Source organism: Galleria mellonella, unplaced genomic scaffold (genome assembly GCF_026898425.1).
Source record: "Galleria mellonella isolate WM207_F2 unplaced genomic scaffold, CSIRO_AGI_GalMel_v1 utg172, whole genome shotgun sequence".
NCBI classification, from domain to species: domain Eukaryota; kingdom Metazoa; phylum Arthropoda; class Insecta; order Lepidoptera; family Pyralidae; genus Galleria; species Galleria mellonella.
Window position 1 is genome coordinate 3,409,734 of NW_026442015.1, and position 14,007 is coordinate 3,423,740.

Consider the following 14,007-nt stretch of genomic DNA (forward strand, 5'->3'; position numbering starts at 1 on the left):
TGTTGTACTAAGGTATTTTTATTCTTTAAATTAACTTGGATTCTCTTTATAGTATGTACTTATAATAAATCCTTAGATTTTTTATACAACTTAGCGATAGCGAACATACAATGGCAAACAAGCTGACGGCCCACCTGATGAAAAGTGGTAAACATCGCCTGTAGATATGAGCAGTACCATGAACATAACAGAGTATACTGTTTCGCCCATGATACCCCCATGCTTTATTAAATGCATGCTTACGTATGCACTGTGTTCTCCGACATTAAGGCGCCGGTTGCAAGCCCAGCAAAACATCGTTCTTCGTTTGTTCGTGGGAACGGGTAGATACGTCCGCAACGACGTCATCGCCCGTGGCTTAAGGGTTTCGTCAGTCAAGGAATTCGTCGTTGGCATGGTGAGCAAAATGTCCGCCCGTGCCGAAGGCGGACCCCATTTTCACCTGAGAGGCCTAGCGCCGCTGCACGCGCGTCCGCCAGACGGCCATCCCACGTTTAGGAACCTCTTGCGCACAGGAGAACTAGCGATAGCGACACCTCGTCGTCTAATACGACGACACTTTTCTATTCCCTATTCTCTTTTCTCTCTTTCCCACCTCTCTACCGTTCCTAGTGTGGAATTAAGTTCCCCGCAGTAGTGGGGGGAGGGCCGACACACTTCTTGTGTCGGTCCTTAACATTATTGGGAACGGGGAAGAGGGAAGAAAAGAAAACAACAATTTAAATATTATTAAAAAAACGGAAAGAAGAATAAGCGGAAAAAAGAAACCTAGTGCAATGGGGTAGAGCCCGAGGCTCCTACCTCACCTAGCCCGCCTTCCCATATGAGGAACAAGAGATGGCCCCATTCATTAAATTACATTAATATACTGGATTGTCAAAGTTAGGCAAAAACAAACTGTCAAAGTCAGTCAATACAGTGTCACTGTGCAAGTCACGAATGTCATGTTAACTGTCAAACATTACAACACAATACGTTGCTAAAGATTTCTAATTTATTTTTTGATACTGATTTATTGTTTTACAAAAGGTACCCAATCTAAAGTATCTTGTCTTATTACCTCTTTAATTATTTACTTCGCCATTATACTTAAAAATGATGGTAAGTTTTATCTTTCAATGTAGTTTTATATCTTTTTATTAACAAAAACTTGTTAACCGGGGGGCGTCTCCGAAATCACATTCTATTAACGTTCAATACACTGCTCTTATTAAGAAATCTATATTCAATATCTATTTAGAATGATTCATATTCTTTGTTCATTATTTAATTAACCTTTCAAGGGCTGTTTATCTAGTTTCACATGAAAAACACTTAGTGACGTGGTAGTAACATCTAATAAGTTTGAATCAAGTTTCTTATTGAATTCAAGGTTGATTCTTTGTTATGGTTATTATCAGAGGGGCCGCTAGTGAATTTTTATAATAGTATACCCTTTTTTATTATACCTAATAGATTTTTAGAATAAGTTAATTGACATATCCAAAATCAATATAAAAATGTTTAATATTCTGTTGTTTTTTTAATTTATTCAATTACGTATTGGAGTCCTTAATAAAAAGAGATAAAGATTATAAATGCCATTTACACTATAGTTTTCTTCTGATTTTTTGATAAAGTTGCCAATCATTGATTTATTTTTTAGGCTATAGCTAGTAGTAAATAAGCTAATACTTATAAGATATGTACTATGGACATCACACAGTACCCTCCTATGGCTCAATTTTTTTTTATTGAAAACAGAATCATCTGTCATGCGCATGAAAAAGTGCTGCTTGTAGGGATAGGTCTTTTCAAGAATACTGTCATCAATTATATAGTTCTTGTTAATATGCTATTTATGATGTCATTGTATCTATTATTTTTTTTTTATAAATTGTAATTGAAGAACAATTTAAAAAGATTGTTATTTTGTATTTAATTGTTATTTTCTTTCTTGGAATGATAGCCTAATATATGTTATTTTTTTTTTTTTTATATACATTGATTAATAAAAATAATATATGTTTTTTGTTTTACAGGACTGTGTGGAAGACTCCAGCCATGATCCATTGTCGGTACCATCATCACAACCGGCACCTGTGGGTGACCCTAAACAGGATAAGAAAAAGCCTAATGAAAATATATCACTAGCAGATAATAGTTTGTTGGTATGTAGTCAATTATACATGTTTACATTGTGTAAGATATCAGATGTAACAAGTCAATATTTAGTTATTTGTAAAGTTAAGTAAAATAACTTTAACTTTTCCATAGAGTATTTTACAAAAGATAAATCACTACATTAAAAAAAAAGAATTGAGTACCAATAAGAGAAATTAATAAAGAAATAAAACTACTATTTTTTTTTTATTTTAATAACTTTCATATTTAGTAAGTTTAAACAAAAAAAAAAAGAATCTATTACTTATAAAATAAATTGAAAAAATTCTTATATTGTTTTGAGGAGTTTTAATGTATAATTATTTAATTTAATCAGTTATATTTTTCTACAGGTAGACATCTCAGATGCCCTTAGTGAAAAGGAAAAGGTGAAATTTACAGTACATACAAAAACAACTCTACCAGAGTTTCAGAAGTCCGAGTTTATAGTGGTTCGCCAACATGAAGAGTTTGTATGGTTGCATGACAGATATGAAGAGAATGAGGAATATGCAGGATACATTGTAAGTAAATATTTATTCATTATTTCTCTGTTTAAAATAGGCTAATATTTCAGAGGAGGGAGGCTTTGTACAAAAGTCATCTGTCAATTATGTTTTTTTTAATGGGGTTAAAATGAAATTGTAATTCCCGGGGGGGGGGGGGGGGGTTGTTAATAATGCACACTACCAGTCTCATTGTTAGCAATATGCGCAAAAAGGTCAACCTCCATGTGGTCTCCCCTGGAAACAAACAATCGTGCTGAATTTCAAGTGAATTGATTCAGAATTAACTATGATGCTTTCTAGGGTAGACCATATGGAGGTCGACCTGATGAGGTATATTGCTAGCATTAAGGATTAACTTCTCCTTACTAACAATTTCTTCCTTCCCCTGTCACATATGAGTATCTCTATCTGTGTTCTGTGAAGCAGACGTGCTTCCACGGTAGTGTTTCAGTTTGAAGGTCATCCAGTGAAATAACAGTGTACAGAGGCATAAAGCATGGCTTTAATCAGGATTCAGGAATGACAATGGTAGTCATGGTGCTGATGATGTATATATATGACAATTATAAAATTATTTATCAAGTGTGCAGTCTGCTTGTTTATTGTACTAAGTGTCATAATGTATGAGTTCCACAAGCAGTGGTTCTGGATATGCCTAACATTGCATGAGGGAGGGGAAATTGTTAGTAATTACCAGTTCCACTGCTAGCAATATACTCTGTGAGATTGACCTCCACATGGTTCTCGTGTATTCATCTTAATAGGCTAACTGACCTGCTTTTTCATTCTCATCTATCATCCGTCACCGGTGCCCCACTAGCATATTCTGTTAGCGCAGGCGGGGTTATCATTTCATTGTCATCCATTAAAAAAAAACATTGTCTTCTAAGACAATTTATTGGATTTAGTTAAAATAGACTGTTACACATAATTATACATTGATTTTCTTGTGTAGATCCCACCAGCACCTCCTCGTCCCGACTTTGACGCTTCTCGCGAGAAGCTGCAGCGCCTTGGCGAAGGTGAGGGTGCTCTCACACGCGAGGAGTTCACCAAAATGAAGGAAGAACTAGAGGAGTGAGTAGAAGTTAATTATATCTTTTAAAGTACAGTTTTTACATAACTGGGCAAAAATTTTTGAATTTTGACAAAATCTATTTTATGTTGTGCCAAATCTATTTTATGTTGTGCCAAATCTATTTTATTGACTATGGCAACTCCGTTTACTATCAGACGGACTGTATGCTTGTTTGTCACCAACGTAATATAAAGAAAATGTTATCTTTGGTCATTCTTTATTTAAATTGTATTTTTACCGATAAAAAAATAAAATTATTATTTGTGTCATATATAGATAATCATAAACTAATATATCATTGTAGTGAGTATTTGGCGACTTTCAAGAAGACAGTAGCGATGCACGAGGTTTTCCTCCAGCGGTTGGCAGCGCACCCTGTCTTTCGTACTGACTCACATTTAAGGGTATTTCTGGAGTACGAACACGATCTGTGTGCTAAACCTCGCGGCAAAATGGACCTTATTGGTGGCCTCGTATGTACTATTTCAATTTATATTTATTAACACTTATTTCATTATTTGATAAATCAACAGTGATTGGGTAGAATTGAACCTACTCTTTCTGTGTGAGTTTCAGATTTTTAAAGGGTATGTTAATGATTTGAGTCTTTTGTAGATAAAAATGTAATAATGACTCATTAGTTTGCACGAGTGGGGAATCAATTAGGTCACGTGCACGAAGTCACCAGAGGGAGACTTTGTACAAAAGTCGATTGCTTGGGCACCTCTGTCCCATTCGTGTTTCAACCGTGAAGCAGTTGTGTTTGCATGACTGTGTTTCGGTTTGAAGGGTGGGATATGGCGTGAATTTACAGGGTACAGAGGAATAACACCTGAGTCCTCAGGAATGGCAACGCATGGGGGGTATCATGGGTGAAACAGTATAGTCTGCTATGTCCATGGTACTGCTCATGTCTATAGGCGACGGTTACCACTTTCCATCAGGTGGGCCGTCAGCTTGTTTGTCATTCTAAGTTGCATAAAAAAAAAAAAAAAAAAATGGGTAAAAGCTAGTACGAAATATACACAATTACGATCTTCAGCATCTTTAAATTGGTATAATAAACCATTTGGCTGTGTTGCTCTCCACTAAACATGCATTTTAAATCTGGGTAAATACCCATAATATAATTTTATATATAAAGATTAGGATTATAACATTGATTTGATTTTTACTATAATAATGTTATAATTATTTCAGTGAATATCACCGAATTACAAACAATATGTATGTTTTGTTTTTGTTTTGTTATGTAGATGCGATCAATGACAACAACCACAGATGAGATATACCTAGGAGCGACTGTTCGCGATGTGAACGACTTCTTCGAACAGGAAACAGCTTTCCTACAGGAGTACTACTCGCATCTGAAGGAAGCAGTCGCGAAAGTTGATCGGATGACGTCCAAACATAAGGGTAAATTTATTTTATATAAAGACGATACTAGCGTCAAGCTTAATTGATTGTCTATGGAAAGACAGGATATGTTTAACAGTAGACAGTGGTTGATAAGTAGATGAGTAGCTTTGAGATTTTGTTTCACAAAAAAACATCGAATTATATTTTTGTATTACCAGTTATTTTGATATAAAAACTTAAACGATTTAGATAGAATTTTAATGGAACTAATCTATTTCCTATCAGTTAAAAAAAGGAATTTTTAAATTGGTTTATAAATGACGTAGATATGAGGAAACTTACATAAAAAAAAATACATCTAAACTGAGAACTCCTGTTTTGAAATCAGTTGAAGGTACCAACTATTATTTATATTTATTTATGTTTATAATAAGTTTACTATTGTAATCTTTTGGAGGAAACAATAAAGAGTAGCTATCTATTTATGTAATCTTAAACTAAGTTCTTGTGCTAGTAGTTCCCGATACTTTATAACAGAAAAATATATTTAAGTTTTAGTCATATTTAATTTTTTACAAATACCCTGTACAAATAGACATACTTATGAATGCAAACAAATATTTATGTTGTGAGGAATTCGAACTTTTAACCATTGAAATACGAGATAGCATTATATATATATGTTTTTTTTTTTAAATATTGATTAGTGATGAGTCTATGACCAATCTCAAAATGTTGTGTCTAAAAAGCTTTGTTCAATAAGTGTTTTTAATAAGTTTTATATTTATTAAAAGATTATCTGATGTCTTATCATGAAATATATTACATCAAAGATATAATCGTTATAAATGTTAAACGATATCGCTTTAGGCAAGATCTATAATGACATCGTTATAGTAAATGAATTTATTATTAAACAAAGGATTATGTTTGTGTACGATAGAGGTGGCGGACGCTCATATCAAGCTGTCGTCATGCCTGACGCAGCTAGCGTCCCGCGAGCAGCCGCCTACTGAGAGGTTCCTTACGCGCGCCGCCGACACCTTTGACAAGTGCCGGGTGAGACATTACCTTATATCAACAACAAATTGATCAAACTAAAACAAGTGTAGGAATCAGTTTCTTAATTATTTCTTGATATAATTTAGATGCATTCCGTGTCCCATCTAATGTAGTCAAGTATACAATACAAAGTAATATAATATTACAGAATAAAATCTTAGGAATATGTAATCTGATATTAGTTTTTTAAAAAAAGATTTAATTTAAAATGCGCGTCCGTTTTTTAAATTTAATATTGAACTAGCGCGTCGCTTGCTGGTTACGATTTCCTTTAATTTATTATGAATAATTTTAGAATGGCAAGTAAGTTAAATGCTCCCCTGTTGGGACACTGTTCCTTATGGTTTCTAACTAAAGAGTATAAATACGTTATCCATTTTAGATCAGAGATTGCACTAGTTATTTGACTATTTAATGTATATCTTATACTGATTGCAGAAGATCGAAGGTCGTATGGCGTCAGACCAGGATCTAAAGCTGGCGGACACATTGCGTTACTACATGCGCGATGCTCATGCTGCTAAGGCTGTGCTCGTCAGGAGACTGAGGTAAGTCTCCTCCCTCCTCTCCTTTTTAGTTTTTTTATACCATGGAGTTAGTAAACAAGCATTCGGCCCACCTGATGGTAAGCGGTTACTGGAGTCTATGAACACCTGCAATATCAGCGACAGTATGTGCATGTTGTCGAATCTCTTTACCCACTTTTGAAGAACCCCATATTGTAGTCTTTTGGAAAAACTTCGACAGGGAGCTCATTTCATAACCTGATTCTTTGTAAGTTTTTGGTAACATAAAAATTATTATAGGAATATTTTTATTCATTTACACATTTTACCACTGTCGCTTTACTCATTGTAAATTCATGTAGGTGAAGTGTAACTCTCATGTTACATGTTTTCAGATGTCTGGCGGCATATGAAGCGGCCAACAGGAATCTGGAGAAGGCCAGGGCAAAAAATAAAGATGTCCATGCTGTAAGATGTTTTATTTTGTATAATATAAGTAATTTGGGATAGTAATCCATCTTGTTATAAACTATTTTATTCATTCATTCAATTATTCCCTTATCTCTCGAAGGGGTTGATTCTAAGGTACTCTATCTTTAAATTGTCTCTATAATTATAATTTTTATTTAATAGTTTAGCCAAACCATTACGGTACGGAGATCCTCACTGGTATTCCGCTGGCGTATACCTTTAGCGTAGGCTCGGTTATTATTCCATTATCATGTATTGGAAAAAATCTTATATTCATTTATGGGTTTCAAGCTTTTAAAATTGTGGTTGAATAAGTTTAGTCGCCAAAATATGACAAACACGATGACATACAACTGCAACATTAATATTAGTGTGGATACACTAAAGCAAATAAAATAATTAATTCATAGGCGAGCACGTAATTATAACTGATGTGTGTTTTCTATACGTTGTAATGTTCAAAAACACGATTTCGTTTTATGCCTACACCCAGCCACTGGAGGTACAAGAGGTATGCACGCTTAATCCTTAGTTTGATTGCCAGCGATTAGCGATTTAAAAAAAAGTCGGTCTAAAATATTTTCAATAATATATGTAGTTTTTTTTTTTTTTGTAAATACTTCATTCATGACCTAAAAATTAATTTGATAAACTCGATTATTTGGTCTTGGCTTACCCCAGAAACAGTTGTAAAAAAAGTCGTATCATGTTCAGTTAATGCTGGTGATTGAATTAAGATTTTATGTAAAGCTTACTGTTTGTTTATTGTTGAAAAGTACAAAGTTGCACTTCCGTTATTGACGGTCTCGAATAGTCTCTTTAATTAAGAATATGTATTATTAACTAATTACTTTTGTTTGTGTAACTGGCGGAAGTGGATTCATTTGATTTGCACCAAACATAGTAAAGAACCATCTCGACGCTTTAAAATAAAAATCATTTCGATTGCGGTACATGGTCCATTCGTTTGAGAGTTATATTGTTATACAAATATATATTGCGATTGTATCTATAATGGGTATTACCCATTTTACGTTTTTGATATAGTGATGCTTTCTACTTTTAAAAACAATTGAATATTTTTATTTTAGTAACAAATATATACAACATTTCTATATTCGTTTGCAACAGGCCGAGCAAGCGCAAGCGGACGCGTGCGCTCGATTCGAGCAACTCTCCGCCCGCGCTCGTGAGGAGCTCATTGATTTTCGTACACGTCGCGTTGCCGCTTTCAGAAAGAGGTAAGACACAAGCTTTATATTGTCAGTTTTTGTAGTCGCTTTTAGTGGATCAGACTTTATCAGTAATACAAAAAATGAAGTCTGTATGTATTATGTATGTTTCCGTTCTTCAATTTTGGGCCTCGACCTAAAAAGATATTATAATGAAAAGATAAAGTATGATGCAGATTAGAGATGATGCTAATTGACACCATTGTAATATTTGCATACACTTATGCGCAAATGACAAACGTTAGCCAACTTATTCTTTTAATCACTTCATTCTTCTTAAATGGTTCGATTTAGTGAAATGCCTATGTATGTTGTCATTGTATTTGGAACATTTTTTTAGTTATTTTCTAAGTTTTTATGTTCTAAAAAAATCATTGTATAAACTCAATAAAAAAAGTAATGAAAAATGTAATTTGTTTACAGTCTAATTGATCTGGCAGAACTAGAGATCAAACATGCGCGCGCGCAGCAGGAGCTGTTTCGGAAATCGCTTCAGATCCTTAAGGACAGCCAGTGAGATTATACATCCGTCTCAACAGATGCTAGGGCTAACGTCCATCAAAGCGGGAAATTACCAATTTGGTAGAATTTTTATCAATGGCAACATTGACAATATTAATGGATTAATAAAGTGGAAAATATATTTCACGTTTAAGAGGTGCAATCAAAATATAAAAAATGAGTGTTTCAGTTTTAAATTTACTATTTTATAAAGTCAGAAGCTTATCAAATATATTATACACTTGTATCTTGAGGTTCATTTGAGAAAATCAATCAGAAATCAGTAGGATAGTAAGAATATTACCTACCATTTTCATCACCACATTAATTTGAGATTCATCATGATCACCGCTGAGATTTTTATAATTGAATGTTGATATAAACATGAATAGATAATTATTTAATATCTTTAAAGATATTAATGTTATTGAAAAAAAAGAAATACGTCATATTCTTACTACCTTCCATATGTAAGATAGAAGTGAAAGTTTATTCACTCATCAAGTGAGGTATCACAGATAAGGAGGTTGATTATTTTGTTATATCTTAATTATTTTAAAATTATGCTTATTTTTAAATAATTTTAGTAATCTCAATATTGGTGACTATAGTTGATTTAGAATGTGTAAAGAGATCATAGACACTTGGTAAAAGACAGTGTGAAAACAGAATGTATCTTCAGGTTCTTTTCTCCCGCTTTGGTGAAAATAGATCTTTATAAAGAACGTTTAAAAAACATATTGGGGTGTATCTATTTGTTTATGATAGTGATATTTGGTCTAGCGCAGACTATCGATTAAAATAGATTGATATTTTTTATTGTTTCTTGCAAAAGAATAGTAAAAAGAAGTTACAAGAAAATGTCACACTCAGAAATGTTATGATTGTTTTTCAAGAACGTTGTTTTACATAAATAAGTTCCAAGGTTCGGTTCTCTGTAGAGCTAATTTATAAAATGAACTTAGGAGTGGATTTTTACTACTTTGAAAAAAATTCGAAATTTGTTTTCTTTCATATTTTATGTAAGAAAAAGGTAGTTGATAATAGTATATATAGTATAATAAATAGTAAATGACGATGATGCATAAGTGTCAGTTAAGCTATCCCTTCATTTGATGTCCCTCTCAAAATTAACAACCGCTACATTATTATTACCGTCGGTCGTCTGCGCTAGTCTATCCCTTTCGAAAGACTGTCAAGTGTAAGTATTTGTAGCTTAGTACAGTCAAGTTATTCGTATGTCATATATTATAAGGATGAACATTACGTTTTGTTATTTATCTATTATTAATGTAAGAATGTATATAAATATCTAAGAGGTCATATGTACGGTGCGGTCATTCCGGTTAGATTAATAAATGGAATAAAAACTGTATGATAACATTTAAATATTCATTATATCTTTAGTAAAAGTTTTTACTTGATAGCAAGAGTTGTTATTCACACGCATGCATGTACTAATATTTGTACTTTCATATTATTTAAGCAGCTGCTTAGATTTCAATCATTTACCATAGATATCGCTGGAATTACATGGATTTTTTGACAGTCAAGTTTTACTGTATATAAAGGTAAATGTTATTTTAAAATATATTAGGTTAAACAATTTAACCTAGTATGTTTCGAGATTCTTAAATGTAGATTTAAAAAAAAATGCTATTATGTCGAAGTGTAAACAAAAAAGATAGCCCTCATATATGGGTATCATATGAAAAGGCTCACCTGAAAGATTCTGAAATATTTCTTTCGAGTTAATATTTATTTAAGTTATTGACTTGAAAGTTTAGTCGGGTTTTTATGACATTGTCATTTATGTTTTAGTAATCTAAGTTCCGGTTCTATATCATTAAAATAGAACTAAAATAAATGTATATATTAAAAATAATACAGGTTCTGTTATATCACATTACCGATTATGTTGTAAGCGTCGAAAGTGGACCAATACTGAAATATTTTTTGTTTCGTAATATGTTAGGACGACCAGCTCGAAATTATAAGCGTTTTAAATTGGCTACTCGATACTAAAATATCACCCTTGACGCACAGACATAGATTAAATCTATATAGATATCAATGAAGTAGTAATTATATTCATATTTTAAATTAGTAAATGAGACAATTGTTTTATCTGTTTTTCTATTATTGTTTCTGTGTTTATTACACTGTTTATGATCTCTCCCCCCATGCTACTGATGTATAATTATTTTCCATATATATTTTAGGTAAATGTATAATTGAATTCATATTTTTATATTTGGTCTATTATACTATTTATAATGCAATTTGTGCTTATTATTTAATATCTATGTCTGTGAATCGATATTTTACATCTTTGATACGCCATCTATCGGCGATAGTAAGCTATCAAATGAATATCAGTAAGCTTTTTAAACTGTTGTAACTTGATTTTAATTTTCAATATACGTTCTAAATATTATGAAACGACTATATATGATTTGTCTCATTTGTTTTTCTTGTTAGATATATTAAGAATTATTCTCGTCAAATACTTTATTGGAAATATAGTAGTGTAAATCGGACTTCACCAATACTGATTTTTTTTTAGCATATATAAAAATATATAATGATAGGGTATAACAATCATAAATCTTATTATGTTTGCCTGATATAAAGAAATAAATAAAAAAATGTTAAATATTGAATTTGTGGATGAAATATTAGGTACTGTGTAACGTGAAACTAAACAACTGTCTTAACAATTCCCCCCAACAGATCTGAATATAAAAATATAACTTGAACATTTAACATAACGTAACATTTATGACTCACGTTTTTTATTTCGTACGAAACATTCAAAAATAGTTTTTATATTTCGACCAAGGAACATTTTTTTTTTAACGTTGAAGTAACAAAGTTACAATCTGACCGATGATGAGTGGTTACCGTTGACTATGCATACTTGCAGTACTCGTTCGCGTTGCCGACCTTGAAACGTTTTGGAATTTTTAAGAACCTCGTGCTTCAGTATTATAGGAAAACTTCGACAGGGAGCTCAGTTTATAACCTGAGTGTCCACGCCTTGAAATTTCTCTGTATACGCGCTGTATACCACTAAGTTCTATGGTCTGGGAGTGGATTCTCCATGGCGAGTAGTCTGATAGTAGAGTATAACCATGCGTATCAATCTCTCGAGATGTTCGCCGTCTAATATACTACCTATCAGGGCTGGCCTTGGCCTACTTGACACTTCTGGGTAGGATTTTGATCACTCCCTCCAACTACTAAAAAAAAAGTTAACACATTTTATCAACATGCCCTGAATATTGACGGCACTTGGCGCCTTGCCTGATGATGGTCTTTTCTTTATTATCATCAGGGCATTGTTGATTCCGAAGTCGAATTTAATGTGATCCTTTATCAATCCTATGATCTTCTCTCGCTTCTCTCACACTTTGACTCCTTTTTTAGACTTCGCCTACTTTTGGTGCTTCTAGACGCTGCCCGATAAAGCCGGTACTGCTTTCTATAGATAAATACTTCAATGGGGAAAGTTGTTCAGTTTCTTGTAAACTTGATTTCGAATATTATTTTATATTATACTTTTCATATCGCATCTTGTGTAATTTAGTTAAGGATTAAAAAAAAGTCACAGTTCTTTGTGATATACAATGTTATACTTTACGAAGAGGATTAGTGCTATTTATTTGGTGTTATATTGAAGCACTCGTTTTGGCTATGCAATTAATTCATGTTATGTTTAATTTTGTTTATTATTTTTAACATATCTTAGGAGAGTTCATACCGTAAGACGGCTGTGTTCATACTACGTAAAAGGAAGTACCTATATGAGAAATCCATGGTGTCACGATGTCAGATCACGTTAACTTCTGAAACTGCCCGGTTTTAATGAAATTTGCAAATGTGTATTATTAAATGTTTTTCAATCGAAGTAATATCAATAAATGAAAAGGGCCGTATTGAGCTAATACAGTAGTAATTTGGCATCTGTCTATATCTCATTTTGCTTTGGAAGTTGCTGAATATTGTTAACTCAAACGTATTTGTCGATTTTGACAGAGAACACAGACCAGTCTAGTCTTACGGCGTTAACCTCCTTTAAGGCATTACCAATTGGAAATTCATGTTTATATTTAGATTACGAAATGGCTGTAAAGTAACGTAAGCGGAAGTTATTTTTAAATGTTTATATTATAGGAAAATATATAAATGTAATTAATAGAAACACGTGTTTGTATTTGTGTAACGGAAATCTTAGTTAAAGGTATGCCCTCTTTTTCGTTAACAAGAGATTTACCAGTGGGAGATTTTGTATAAAAGTCGTTTGCTTGGGTACCTCTCGCCTCGGGTGTCCCATTCGTGTTTCAACCGTAAAGCAGTTGTGTTTGCATGGCTGTGTTTCGGTTTGAAGGGTGGGATATGGCATGAATTTACAGGGTACAGAGGAATAACATCTGAGTCCTCAGGAATGGCAACGCATGCGGGGTATCATGGGCGAAACAGCATACTCTGTTATGTCCATGGTACTGTTTAGGTCTATAGGCGACGGTTACTACTTTCCATCAGGTGGGCCGTCAGTTTGTTTGCCATTCTAAGTTGTGTATAAAAAAGATCTTGGTCGGAGTGAAGTTAACGCATTTTTAACAGTCCTGATTTTAACACAATGGATGAGTGAAGAGTCAAATGACCGGCGAAATAGATTATTAGTTATGGGTTTTAACAATCCCATTCTTAGCTTTATACCTTTTCAGGTCAACCTCCACGCGGTTCCATCTTCAGCGATCTACCCCCTAGAAACCAATGTGATTATTTCTCGTTGAATCCGTCACAATGGGCCAACTGACCTGCTTTCATCCTCTGATACAACTGTGGTGCCCCGCCAGCATATACCGACAGCACTGGTGGAGATGTCATTTTCATCTACCAAGAAGAATAAGAGATCTTTTTTTGTGTGTTACGTTCATAGTTTGCCCAGACTATGAACCGATTATATTTTAATGGAAAAGATACATCGTGTATAAAATTATTATTGTACAAAACCACATACAAAAAGGCCATTTCTGAAGATGGTTTTTTTGTAGATTAAAATCATAAATTACTTAGTTTTTATTTGTAATTAGTTATAAAAGAAAAGTTTGAGAATTTGTATTGCAAAAAACAGTCTTTAA

General features: G+C 33.2%; 1 protein-coding gene across 1 annotated transcript; it reads left to right on the plus strand.

Moving 5' to 3' along the window:
• The first annotated feature begins 942 nt into the window (after nucleotides 1-942).
• Nucleotides 943-13,064, plus strand: LOC113514331 (sorting nexin-32). The gene is made up of 11 exons (XM_026898390.3): nucleotides 943-1,101; nucleotides 2,022-2,150; nucleotides 2,496-2,666; nucleotides 3,607-3,728; nucleotides 4,034-4,202; nucleotides 4,986-5,145; nucleotides 6,032-6,147; nucleotides 6,589-6,698; nucleotides 7,052-7,124; nucleotides 8,259-8,368; nucleotides 8,783-13,064. Exons 1-11 carry the CDS (start codon nucleotides 1,096-1,098, stop codon nucleotides 8,874-8,876), a joined length of 1,260 nt encoding a protein of 419 aa, XP_026754191.1. The 5' UTR covers nucleotides 943-1,095; the 3' UTR covers nucleotides 8,877-13,064.
• Nucleotides 13,065-14,007: the final 943 nt, after the last annotated feature.

Coding starts and splice junctions, on each gene's coding strand:
- LOC113514331 (XM_026898390.3), top strand. Junction 3,729..4,033: donor ATGAAGGAAGAACTAGAGGA/GTGAGTAGAAGT, acceptor ATATCATTGTAG/TGAGTATTTGGCGACTTTCA. Junction 6,699..7,051: donor GTGCTCGTCAGGAGACTGAG/GTAAGTCTCCTC, acceptor ACATGTTTTCAG/ATGTCTGGCGGCATATGAAG.